Consider the following 13,867-nt stretch of genomic DNA (forward strand, 5'->3'; position numbering starts at 1 on the left):
ATTTAACTTACTACCGAAGCCCTGGGCTTCCATCCGCTTCCTTCTGCTGCAATCCCTGCATCCTTTCCAGAAACAAGAAGCACACAGCATTTGTACCTTGATAAAGTAAACTGATTTCAGGTCCACAGCCCCAAATCCACCCCATCACTAAGTAATAGGAAAGCTTCCATCAGAGATCTCTAATCATTTGCTGAAAACAGATGAACTGCCCGAATAGTAAAGCTGTGTGAATAATCATTTTTTTCCATAAATGGAAGATGGAAGGGGGAACCCCTTAATGATCCTGAAGTCAATTTGACAAAAGTCTAGAAGAGTATATCACGTAAATATTTTGTGCAAACTTTGGTTTTTTATTGAATGTATTCTGTATTTCCTTCTGAAAGGATGTGGGGGCGCGTTTAGAAAATGCTACAGTGATTCCCTAGGAGGAATCCCCAAAGAATGACTTCAGACAGGTCTCATTTTCTTTCTTGATACAGTTACTATGTCGGTGCATTTGAGGTATATTGCAAACACGGAGAACAGCAAGGCTCTGCAGAGCCTCATATTGTATCTGTGGACGAAAGGGTTATGAAATTGGACTGGATGATGTGGCCCTTGGGTGATCCACAGTCAGCAGAAGGACAAGTGCAGCCTGATGGCTCCATGTCACAGGAGGAAAACTCACAGGGAAGCACTGCGAGGCCCTGCCTGACTGGCCAATATTTCAAACAGCTGCATTGTTGATAGCAATAATAAATTACATGTATTTTGATAAGCTAAATAGCTGGGCCAATATTTTAAAAAGTAAAATTTGAGAGGAAAAATACATACTACATAAACGGTTTTCACTTATGAGAAGCAATTGCCTTGAAAAACAACCAGGGGCTTTTAAGGGAGGACAAGCCTAGATGAGACAGGTGATGAGGTCACTGAAACGGCTCCTGTCTCCTGGGTTGCACTGGGAGAGTGCCACACCCAGGGGTGTGCCTCGGAAGCTGGGCATGGCTAACATGAGTCCTTTCAGCAGCAGGCGACCAGGGGAGGCAGGTATGTGGAAACCATGCCACATCCAGAAAGAGGTGAATAAATTGGAAATAGGTACCACAGAGAAGGGGTGAGGATGAAGAGAAATAGTCATCAAATTTTTAGAGTTGGAGGGGACTGCAGAGATAACTTACACCATCTCAGTGTTTTCCAGATAAAGGAAAAGAGGCCTGTGATGACCATCTTCAAATAGTTTTCAGGCTGCCAAGTAAAAGGGGGAGCAAATTTGTCCGGTTTTTCCAGAGCAGAATCAGGACCAAAGTGCAGAAGGGTGGAGATTTTGGGTTAACACAATAGTGAAATCCTGAGGTTCCACTTCTCCACTCCCCCTCAACCCCACCCCCGCTTCTGGGCTATGGAGATACTCTGGTAGAGGCCAGATGGCATCCTCCAGGAATGCCAAATCCTGCCCGCCACCAGCTTTTACCTGTCTTCTAGCTGTCCTCTCATCAAGAACCTTTCCATGGGCAGCCTGACAAAGCTAAGCATTCCTGCCTCAGCGTTTTCATCAAACCGTGAGCCTCTCTCTTTCACAGAATTATCACATTGTATGATGGTTCTGTTTCTGTGTTTCTCCCAGCTAGGCCCCCCATGCCAGGGACTGTGTGTATCCACAATGCCCAACATAGTTTTGGGTATATAGTAGGCACTCACTAAATGGTTATGGAGCCAAATTTCCATCAAGTAAAAGTTGACTAAGCAATCTCTTTCAAGTGTAAAATGCTAAGGGCCTCTGCATACAACCAAAGAGCTGAGACCACCAGTAAATGACAATCAACTTCCTCTCTTCTAGGTGGGATTTTCTTCCTTGAAGGCCATTTTATTCCCCAGCCTCAGCCTGGCCCCGCCTTATTCTAATGTGGACACTGTAGATTGATAGTTGCCTATTCTATTCCTTACTCAGGTTAATTACACAGATGAATTTCCAGGTGCATTGAGCAAACTTTGTTTGTAATTATAGTCAGAGATGTAAAAGAAAGACCATAGCTGTGACCATTTTTCATAAAGTCCCTTGTTTAGAGTATCTTTCTTGGTATCATTTCTAGTACTCTCCAATGTGGGTATGACCATCCTGAGGGTGCTCAAGATTATTCATTGATATCAGAGAAAAATGCTGTCTATAAATATGCATATATATGTGCATATATGTGATATGCACATAATTTGCTCAAACTAATATCAAAGATAGGAAGTTTCTTGAACTTTTACTAGTAGACTGATGCGGAAGTCCCCGTCCAAACACCTGGCAGATGGCGTGGCAGGACAGGGCCCGGGGAAGTGGGAACCCCACAACACAGTGGCTCATTTGTTCAGCTGCTTTTAGCATATTTCAATTTATTGCTCTTTTCATGTGCCCACTTAAATGGATTTATCTATTATCTCATTGCAACTAAACTAACCTTCACAGAAAGACACATGGCTTCACAAGGTTCCTCAAAGAAACTGCAGCTTGAAGATAATACTAATCAGGAAAGCACAAGAGAACTTTGAACTCTCTGTCAGTCATATTATGGGGTAAAGCAACAATGACAACCTAATCAGCTCTGTCAGGAAACCAGACCAAAACAATAACTGGAAATTACCCTGGAGATTATTTGAAGTGTGGAACCACAACTTCTAATGAAAAAGTGAAACTTCATCCTAAGGACACATTGTCTTTTGCAATTATTAGTCAGTGATGGTAGAACATGTATAATTTATAAACAAATATATATGCATATATAGGGGCTTCCAAGTTCAAAATTATTTTATTGAGAGGGTGCATAATCACAAGAGTTTAGAGACCACTGGCCTGTTCTTGCTTCTGAAAATATGTTTTATTTCTTTCTGGTCATTCTGATTAATTGTGGAAAACTTGAAATGCATGGTAACATCGAAAAAAATAAAAGGTATCCATATTCTCGCCACCACAAAAGTATTATTTGCATTTGGTGAACTGTCCCTTTTATCATAACCATTTCATATAAAGTGTCTTTCATAGAGGGAGGCTGGCCCTACAGGAATATCTATAGGTCACTTTGTCTAGTCTCCATGGCGTCTAAGAAGGTATGTCAGGAATGCAGCTGAGGTCCTGGTTTTTGAACATTTGCCTAATCCATTTAGGATAAGTTTCACTCTTGGTGGGGGTGCCCAGTGACCTCACCCCAGGTTACACGGTGGGAGCCATATATACCATTCTTACTGAGTAGGAGACGGGTGCAGCAACTCTTGTATTATCTTAATTCTTAAATTAATTAGCCCATTTTAGCCATGGTGACATGACTAAGGAGTCCTGCTTAGATTCTCCAGATGTCATGGGAGCAGTCCTGCTCTGGTTCTCAGTAATCCCCAGGAATTCGGAGCATGTCCATCAGATGCCTTCCTTCAGGGAAGGAAACCAGAGCCGTAGGTTCTGCAGTGATAGCCCCTGCCCTGCCTTATGTCAGCTCTGACAAGTCTCTCGTTACAGAAACCACCCTCGGTTTCACACTCTGAATCTTTTCTAGATGTTTGCTCTTCTTCTCCACAGTAAAACACTAGCTGGTGTTTGAAATAATCTCACCACCCTCAAAAATAACTTCTGACAATTTGGCTTGAAGCAGAACTTTCCCATAGGTTTGGCAGGATTTCCATTTCTGCGGAAGATGAAATGCAGCGTTTCCCCAAGCTTCGGGTCCCACACCCAAAACAGGGAACAGGGCCCTTTTTAAAACCTGGATGTCGCTGCCTGAACCAGGGGGTGCAGAACCAAATTACTGTTTTTATCTTACTCGTTTTATTAGATCCTCATACTATTTCCCCACTTTTTCTCTACTGCATACATACCCAGCAGCCTAGGTTGTTGTCCAGCATTCAGGGTGGGAGGGGGAATTCTTGTACAATACAAAGGCTGAAGAACGCAAATCATGCAATTCAAGTATCAAGCTTCCCTGAGGCAACATTTAAATAGGATCCATTTGATTCACAGTTAGCTTTTTTTTTTAAGGACATTTTTTTACATATACTTTGGATTGTTTTTCAGGAATGAAAATGGATTTTCCTAGAATCACTGCAGGCAAACATGCCCTAGCGACGCCCTCAGCTGACATCAGGGGTGCGTTCCACCGCAAAGCGAAGCGAACAGACCCACTCTGGAAGTGACCCAGGAACCCTGACCTCAAAACCATAGCCATCTAATGAAATAACCCTGAAGCCTCCAAACTCTCAGATTGCTTCCTTCCCCGCCTTAAGCAGTTTTTGCGGACCTTGAACAACAGAAGAGTAAATAAAAAATACAGCAGCAAAATCACCGCACTTGCTGACCCAATGTCCCCCTGGATGCGGCCAAGCTCTGGGCTAAATGGAGCTGAGGAAGGGGTGGGGGTACCGGGGGCCTACATCACCGCGATTGAATGGAACCCCGATTTATTTTTGTGAGTCTCAATCTCAATTACCAAAGAATAATAAGCCACACCCCCTCTTGCCTTTGTCGCCCCACCTTAATGAAGTCCACCACACTCTTTGCTGCCATGCCAATATCTCTACTTTTCCACTGGCATTTTAACTGTTCTTTCAATATATGTGTAATACTACTTGACACCTGAAATTCTTGTGAGTGTAGATTCAAAACACTCGTAAATTATGAATAAGTATAAATAAATGCACTTAAAATTATGGCATAAGTTAGAAGGATAATCAAGATCAAATGTAAAGACATATATCTCTTCCTTTGTCCCACCAACTGTCCAAAAACCACCTTTTAGAACATGAAACCTTTAAGCAAGAAACTGCAGTAGCCTCCAGAGAGGCAGGGGTAGAGGTGTGTTTGAGAAGAGAAAGAGCATAAGAGAGAGTAAGGGACAGAAAGGACTGCTTTTCTTTTACATTTCTGATTCTAAATATGAACATTTTTGGTCTCAGGATTGAAAACAAGGGCAGCTGTTGCCAGGATAGTTTTCTGGTCCTGCGTGGGATTGGGATAGTGAAGCTTTCAACATTACAAAAAAAAAGAAAAAAAAACACGTCATTTTCCTTCTGAACCAGTTCCATGGAAGTTTCCACAGATACTGTTGGGGAGATCAGTCCCAGACACCCAGAAGCCCCAACTCAGAGGAGATGGTTGGAATGCAAATAAAGTTTAAAAACTGGTGGGTGGGGAATCGGATTTCTCTCACACCACATCAGCTGGGACAAAGAGAAGTCAGCTAAACCTTTAACTTAATGCTTTGCCCTCTTTGAAAAGGACAAAGCGCCTACATGTCACACTCTTCACACCCCAGAACCCTACTGGCCTGTTTCAAAGCAAAAAATAATTACTCTTTCAAGGCAAAAAATAATCGAAGGTAGATCTTATTTGGGGCAGACATTATTAATAGGCATCACAAAGGGGACATCAATAGACCAGAACACCCAATTCTGACCTTTTCAGAATGAACTGAGGAGTCTATGAGATGACCACCCAATGGCCTTAGCACAGACTTACTTTCTTAATAAGCAGAAAGCAAACTGAAGGTACAAGTCTTCCTTCCTGGGGCTCTTGGCTTCCTGGCTGCTGTATGATGTCATCTAGTCCCTGATCTACAGTCCTCAGCTGAGGGGACCTCCTAATTTTAACACCTACTTACTCACAAAGCTATAGAATTCACGGACTCTACCCCAAGCCCCAAACAGCCAATTCCATGGTCTCTCAGGAACCAAGGTACGAAGAGTCCAAAGCACACTGACAAAAGCCTTGTCGATGAAGGCATCCCCAGACAGACAGGGGACAGAGGAGCTCTGCCTGGCCCTGGGGGTGGGAGGGATAGACAATGATACCAAGGTGGAATGTGAATTGGCTGATTTCTAAAAAAAACGAATCCTTGATGCATAATCCCTTGTAACCCCCTTAGGCTACTGCGCCACTCCTGTCCCTGAGGCAGCACCCTTGGCCAGGCAGCAGTCACCCTGCAGGTCTCCCTCACACTATCCACGACCCCCACCTTCCCACTCCTCCCCTCCGCCCCCCCTACCTCAATGGTATACTGCTCAAAGATGCGCAGCTGCAGGAAGATGTCCAGCTTGATCTTCCGCTCGTGGAACAGCTCCTCCATCTGCACTTGGGCATCATCCAGCTGCTGCAGGACCGACTCGATGTGGCTGATGGAGCTACTGTGGGGCGTCTTGTTGCTGGACACAGCCGAGTCCCTGTGGCAGAGTGGAAGGAACGAGGGGAGGGGCCCTGCCACGTTAACAGTGATGGGGGAGCAGGGGCCCTCCTTGCCTGAGCAAGGGGGATGCCAATTAGTAGTCATTCAATCGACAGATGTTTATCAAACTCCTACTGTGAGCCGGGTACTATCTGCTTAGGCAGTGAACCAAAGATACACGTATCCTCTTTGGGGTTCACAGCACAGTAGCTCCAAGACTAGCTGTTCTCCTATTCCTCAGACAGAATGGTGAAAAGGATCACACGAAATAATGCATGGGAAAGGGCTCTACAAAGCATAAGAGAGTAGTAGAAAGGGATGGTTCTCACATATATGTAAGTCTAGTATGTATAGCTTAAATACACACACCCATTCACATGCATAAGAGTAGCCACATTAAACACAATGCATAAGCGTAGACAAACTAAAGACATAATTTTAAAAACCCTTCCTAGTTTTATTTCACAGGATGGTTGTTAAAATAAAATGAGATCCTGGCTGCCAAAGTTATTCATCCACTTCATAATGCTATGCCAGTTACAGGCTGGTGTTATTACAATGGGCTTCAAGCTGTAGTTAGAAAAACTTGAGACCTGGAGGCTGCCAGCCTGGGGTCAGTCCCCACTGTGATGTACATGGGCTGGTGGCCTTGGGAAGTCGCCTCCTCGAGCCCCAGTTGCCTCCCTTAAGGTGGACTTCATAATCCCTGCCCTGCTCACTTCATGGTTTGCTGTTAAATAAGACAGTGTGTGAACCTACTCTGTGACCAGGGACGAGCTGTATGGATGACTATTAACCCTGAAAGGGACGAATCAAGTATCAAGTGCTTGACGGGGGCACAGGCCCAACTGGGGAGAGCAGAGGATAGGGCACAAGAGGCTGGGACAACGACAAGGTTTCAAAGAGGGTGAGCTCTGATTTGGGTGTTAGAAGGAGGGACCCAGACGAGTAGATGGGAGGGGTGCACTTTCCAAGTAAGAAGAGTCTGACCGCCAAAGAGAACATTATAATAGGAAAACTGGAGAGTAAGCAGTTTATATTTAAGGGCCTTGAGTAAGCCAGAGCCTTGAAACTTGAAATAAATGGGTACAATCAATATCTTGTGACATCTTGGTTTCTTACACAATTTAAGAAGTCAGAGGACAAGAGGAAAATCCATTAGTGTCTGAATTCTCTCACCAGCAAGCTTTCTGATAACCAGACCTTTTAGCCTGTGCTGGTCTCAAAAGCAATGGTATCAGAGCTTATGCTGTGTTTCTGAGGGGAGCATGAGGCCAGTTGGTCAAAAATCTCTTCTTCCATCATTCAGAGAACTCCCAATTCTACATCTTGTTTGGTCATGAAACCCCACTATGGCATGGACACCCCCAGTCATGAAAGGAACTTAAGAGATGTACTCTTATGCATTATGCATTTGACGAGGACTTTGCTGTTGGGAGGACAGGGCTGCTCTTTCTGACTGCTTCTCTCAGTCTTTCTCCATCACACAGATTCCAGAAGGAAAAGAATAACTTCTACCATTTTGCACAGCACCTGTGCCAGTGTCACCCTCACTAGGAATCATAGTGATGGTGGGAAACCACCGTAGGGACTTCAGTGATGAGTGCCAGACCTAGAGAAGTGGCGACCTAGAGAAGATGTGTGCCCTGGTGTGTGGGAGTGGGAGGCATCGTGCCAAGGTGCTCTAGGCACCATTAACTTCTGTTCTCTTTGACTGGTCTTGAGATCAGGGATGAGAGCCCAGGCAGGAGTCAGGCTCGTGGGGGAATAATTGGTCACCAGTGGGTCTTGGTCACACGCTTATGGTCCTCTCTGAAATCCATGGAACTTAAACTTGTGAAACAGGCATCAGCCATATCATTGCCTCCTCACTCACTGAGTAGCCTCAGCCCTCAGACACTGTGCAAGGTTGGCAGTTGTCAAGAGCACGTGGCACCTCCATAAACCAGCCCCGCAGAGAGTGAAGTTAGCCACGCTTGTGAAAAGTAATTGGAGAGAAAACACAAAGCCATCACAAAACTCTAGAGCTGACAGAGCTCGAAGAGTGAGCCCCTTAATTACACAGACGAATCAGCTGAGACTCAGAGAGGTTAAGTGACTGCCCACTATTTGGAATTTTCTTCCGAAACAAATTAACAGTGGAATTTCCTAGGTAGGCAGACAAAACTGTCATGTATTATATATTCATGAAGATGAATCAGGGGATGAAGGGGAAGAGGCTGTCTTATTAGTATGCAAAACAAGGACTCAGAATATCTCATGTGCACACTTAGAATAGAAATAATTAATTTCCAACAGAAAAACATGCCAGGGCCATTGAAAGGTACGTTCTCATTGTTTATTTAATTGGACAACTGGTGTGGGGCTGGGGGAAGCCCTCTCAATTGAAGCAATTCCTAGAGGCTCCAGAGCTGGCCTGAGACTTGTTGATGAGATTATTTCTGTCTGGGGTTGGCAGAGGTCCCAGCACTCAGCGATTTTGGGATAGAAACAAGTCCCTGTGGGCAGGCATCATTAGCACCATCAAATCCTATTTATACAGCACCTGGGCATACGGCTGGTTGCTGAGGGCTCGATCAAGGCCTCATGACACTGTATCTAAGGAGCTGGTGCCCTTGACAAGAAACGGAAACTCGATATTGATGCCAACAGAAAGGAGGCAACAGTGTGGATGATTCTAAATGAATGTCAGGCTTTAGACAGGATTTTCCTTCTCAGTTATGGTTATTTAGGTTGATACAGAAGGGTTTTTATTTTTTGGCAGCAAGGAATGGTGGAAAGGCCATAAGGGGGTAATAAAGTAGAGAGTGGGACATCACACACTTTATACATTCTCATGGGGCCAAAGCCAACCCTTGTTGGTCACATTTTGCAAACTGGGCCACCGGAGTTTAGAGTTCAGCCTGAGATCAGATACCAAAGAACACTGTATTCCATAACGGCCATTTCTCCACATGACAACATTTGCCATAATTCTTAATGAAGAGGTTGTTTATTTTCTGTTGAACATTGTTCATTTTTGTTATAATTATGTTACTTAGTGATTGCTGAATAATACTGTGAGTAATAAATAAAGCGTTGGAACATTAGAGCTGTTCTGTTCATTATTTCATGTTAAACTCAAGTTGGATACGGTGCAGGCATTTTTATACGTGTCAAATGGAGAAACCGAAGCTCACACAAGACCACAAAGCTGGCTGTGACTGAGCCAAAAGCGGGACATGACTTATCTCGTGGCTAGTCCGGGGCATTTCCCACTGGAAAGCACTGCCCATGCTAACCTGGCCTCGCTGAGCTCCCCCAGGGAGGGAGGCGCTGACCTGAGCTGCTGGATAAGGTCTTCTCCTTCCTTGATGACGTTGAGCGTGGCATCCAGAGTGGCCGTCTGCTGCTGCTGGAACTGCTTGATCAGCTCCTGGACCGCATCCACGGAGTCGGCACAGACATCTTCCAGCATCTCCTTCTGAAGGTCTTCCATCCATGTCCACAGCTGTGGGGAGACAGCAGAGACTCCACTTAGGACAGGTCTGGGGCGAGGGCAAGAAAGTCGGACTGGGCCACCCAATATGACTTTAGTCAGTCAGTGCAATGCCAGGCTGTCCTCATCAGCACACCTGTGGGTCAGATCGTGTTTCTATATTTATATTCATTACCCGTCTCTGCTAAGGTTTATTCCATGAGTGGTGGCATCACCTAAGGACACAACCACCCTTGACTTTAGTTCTCTGTGGTTCAGGGAACCTTGAGATACTGGGAAATACAAGAGACTGTGATAAACAAATATTATATCATCTTGCAGGAAGGAAAAAAGGGAGAGCTCTAAACACTTCCTCCAGATAGCTAGGGGTCGATTCCTAGAAACTTATCATCATTTTACAAATATGTAAAAGAGAATGTGATGCTCAATAAGCACCAAATGAAGATTAAGAAACTGTATTTTACGTTAAATCATTTTGTTCTTTGCAGGATTGCTAGATTGGTTAGAAAGCTGAATGCTCAAGATGTAGCTTATCTTAATTTCAGTATGAGACATTTCCCCCGTGATATGTGAGATGATGAAATGCGGTCAGGATGAAATTACTAGTCAGACAACTTTAAAAGAGTAAGTACAGTGTTTTAAACAGAATAAGCACTGGACATGATGAGGGGTTGAATTGAATTACCGAAAACTCATTTATTGATAGCGCTTCCTTATACTGAAACATTGGTCTCCAGTGGCCTGCCTCAGTGCTCCACTTCTAAACACTCATCCTGAACATTTTCATAAACGATGCTGGGAAGGGTGAGTCTGATGTTTGCTTGGAAAGAAGGAATCTTCACCGGGCTAATAGGAAAGATAAGCTCAGGGCTCTACCAGGAAAAAAGCCAATAGAGAGAAAAAATTAATAGAGTCAGAAGAAGCGGGTTTTGGACCCTGTTCTTCCTATAACTTGTGCTCACCACGATTCTGTGTACAATAGTTTGCAGAACGCATAAAATAAAACTGTTAGCTACCTTCTGGTTCTAACATTCTGTAAGTTAAAAACATGGATAAATATCCACTGCCAGAATATTATTTTATCTAGTTGGTTCTTAGTATGGTAAATCATGGTATGGCCTTTGTAATAACAGGTGAGAAAAGAAACAATAAAGAGAGACAAAAGTAGTCTTCAGATTTTGGACAAGTTATTATTTGTTCCTTAGACAGGGATGGGACTAGATGTGGCAGAAGAGGTTGAGTTAACAAGTTTAATAAGCCCTGGAGGTACAGAATAAGGAGGTATAAAGAATTTCCTTCTTAGACAGGTAAGAACCTCTCTGAGCCTCAGTTTCTCAATCTACAACATGGGAAGAATAAGAACTGCCTTGCTCATATCAAAGATTATGAGGAGTTCATGATTTACTTATTATTAATGCTTTAAATAAATATATAGCATTATTAATAAGCCTATATAGCCTTATGATAATAGTTATAACCAAATTATTATTATTCAGCGTCCCTGTCATTTATCAGCTTGCAATCTGGTTGTCATTAGTTCAGTTTATTTTCTCTACAAATAAGCTTTTTGTTACAAAAACACAAAACAAGTTTTCCAGACCATATAAGCTGGGATACATATTCCTATAAGTAGAAGTGTACTTATTTCAAATTAGAATGAAATCAGGAAGTTGGTCACTATAGGTTAACCATTACTTTATATTTTCTGGCTGCCATTCTGCCATGTAAAAACAAACCATTTTCTAAGTGTGCTGAAGTCCTTGGTTAAGACATAATGGATTCTCTAAAAAAATATTGTATAGAGAGGCAATACAGTATCGTGGTTAAAAGTTTCAAACCCCAGTTTTGGTATGTATTAGCTATATAACCTTGGGTAAGTAACCTACTATCTTTGTATCTCGGTTTTCTTTACCCCCACACAGAGTTGCAAAAATTACTAAGTTGATATATATGTGTGTGTATGTCTGTGTGTATACACACAAATAAATGACATATCTATATCTATATCTCACTTGGAAACAGTGCCTGGCATATAGTAAGTGCTAGATATTATATTTAAGAAATATTTTTGATGCAAGCCCTCTCCAGTTCCCACGAGAAGGCAGAGGGAAAGTTTGAAGCACTCCTTCGTTTTGGACTTGGTAAAAGTTCCACACTGGATTTGGTCCTTCAATATGCTAGGTTGAGCTGGGCCTCTTTTTTCTGTTTTTGCTGCTTTGTCCTGGGATGTCTAAGGAAAGCCTAGAGGCTGGAAAGTTCAGATATTTCTAAAAAAAAAAAAAAAAAGAAAGGGAGATGTGAAGATAAGGAGATGAAAACGGTGGACATGGAGCAGGTTATTTAAGAGAAGAAAAATAAACTTGATGCCTCAATGGAGAACAGGCACTGAGACTGGAAACTGATTAGAATAAGGCTGGCACTGTTACAGCAATGAGAGAAATAGGAAAGAGGCTTATAGGTACCTTAAGGACTTTATTTAATTTTGTTCTCAGTACCACCCTTAAGCTATATTAATGGCTTCAATGCTTGGAGGTCCTTTTTCCGCTCCCCTCCTTAATAAACACTTGAACACCTCTGGTGTATGTTTAGGAAAGGAAGCATAGTTCCTTTCTGAGGAAATCACCATAACTCATGACGCTCTCTCCTCCTCATGGTCATGCAGCTAAATTGTAGGAACAAAGACAAAAATTGCCAAAAAAAAAAAAAAAATGGGGTGGCAGGGGTGGCCGGTTAGCTCAGTTGCTTAGAGCGCAGTGCTCATAACACCAAGGTTGCCGGTTCAATCCTCCCATGGGCCACTGAGCTGCGCCCTCCACAACTAGATTGACAACAACTACTTGACTTGGAGCTGATGGGTCCTGGAAAAACACACTGTTCCCCAATTAGAAAAAAAAAATGGGGTGGCAGTGTCACAAAGAAAAAGACTAGGGAAAGACTAGGGACCTTTGAGGACACACACTGACCTCTGAAGTCATATCATTAGAAAAATGTGTCCTCCCTCCAAATATTCTTTGATTAATGAATTGAAACTGGCTTTTCCTATTTCTGTTCATATATTCTATATTATAAAGAAACTCTTGTCTAAGGCAGAGTTAAAAACCTACTCTGAGGAAATTCAGCTGAGAGATAAACAATCAACAACACACTAGATGCTGCTTGACCCAGTGTTTAGCAGCCTGATAAGGAAAGTCTTCCTTCAAGAAGATAAAATGTCAAAATTGCTAGTGATCAGAAGACATCTGACTCAGAGATAGGGAAGGAGATTACAGAGACAAAGGGTGAGTGACATCTCTCTACTCAAAACAAAGCAAACAAAAAGCCCAGAGGGAAATGAGCTCTGGAATGGAATGGATATTTACTGAGGATAATTCTTGATTCTGCCCTTGCCTGGCTAGTTCTGTAACCAGGGGAAAACGACTTCACTTCAATTACTTCATATTTAAAATGACGTGAGTGTGTGTGTGTGTGTGTGTGTGTGTGTGTGTGTGTGTGTGTACATGTATGTGTGGTTTCTCTAGCTTGTCTCTAAAATCTACTCCAGTTCTAACATACTATGATTTCTCTTCAAAGCTGACGTAAAAAGGCGATAATAGAAATCACCTCTCTAAACTGAAACACGGCAGTCACAGCTTTGACACCAGGACATCCAAAGTCCAGACTGCAGCACCAGTTCGAGGATAACTGTGATACCAAGTTAACACATTATTTACAACCTGGAAAGCTTGAGTGGCAACCCACTTGAAATTCATGAGAAAACATGCACAGTTGCTTCCTGGTGGCAGCAAAATTAAATTGCAGGCTTTGAGGCCTAAAGTGGACAGAAATAAACATCAGTGTCACTAAACTATGAGGAAGGCTCAATATTCCATTTTTCAGGCTGTGATTTTCCTACTATCTGAATGCTCTGTAAGTCTCCTTCTGTGTACGTGTCCATCTGACTTACCTCTGGAGAGCATGCTAGATTGCCTTGAAAAGAATCCAAATCAGAGAGCCGTTTCTATTACTAATTTACTATGCAGGCAGCCAATGAGACCCAGTCAAAAGGATCTCCTACTTCGAGCTACTATAAGCCAATGATTGTAGAACTAGGTAAAATTATGGAGCGAGTGAGGTAGGTAGCTTGGTAGCAGCAACCACATGTTTTTTCCTACTGTTCTTCATTTTGGTTTCTCTCCCCTAGGGTAATCCTCTTTACCTACTGCTTCTCTGGTATCTAACA

At 42.9% G+C, this 13,867-nt stretch overlaps 1 protein-coding gene across 24 annotated transcripts in view; it reads right to left on the reverse strand.

Annotated features, from left to right (window-relative positions):
- KALRN (kalirin RhoGEF kinase) overlaps positions 1 to 13,867 on the reverse strand; it is a 655,970-nt gene that overhangs the window by 284,761 nt on the left and 357,342 nt on the right. For 20 of the 24 annotated variants that reach the window (XM_019652304.1, XM_019652353.1, XM_019652289.1 and 17 more), the window contains exons 12-13: positions 9,452 to 9,660; positions 5,994 to 6,168 (exon numbers count right to left, since the gene is read on the reverse strand). In XM_019652304.1, the coding sequence (XP_019507849.1) occupies positions 5,994 to 6,168; positions 9,452 to 9,660 (384 nt within the window). The remainder of the gene's footprint in view (positions 1 to 5,993; positions 6,169 to 9,451; positions 9,661 to 13,867) is intronic. The other 4 variants (XM_019652336.1, XM_019652320.1, XM_019652463.1 and 1 more) reach the window with 1 other exon arrangement.

This window comes from Hipposideros armiger, unplaced genomic scaffold (genome assembly GCF_001890085.2).
Source record: "Hipposideros armiger isolate ML-2016 unplaced genomic scaffold, ASM189008v1 scaffold_8, whole genome shotgun sequence".
Classification (NCBI taxonomy): Eukaryota; Metazoa; Chordata; class Mammalia; order Chiroptera; family Hipposideridae; genus Hipposideros; species Hipposideros armiger.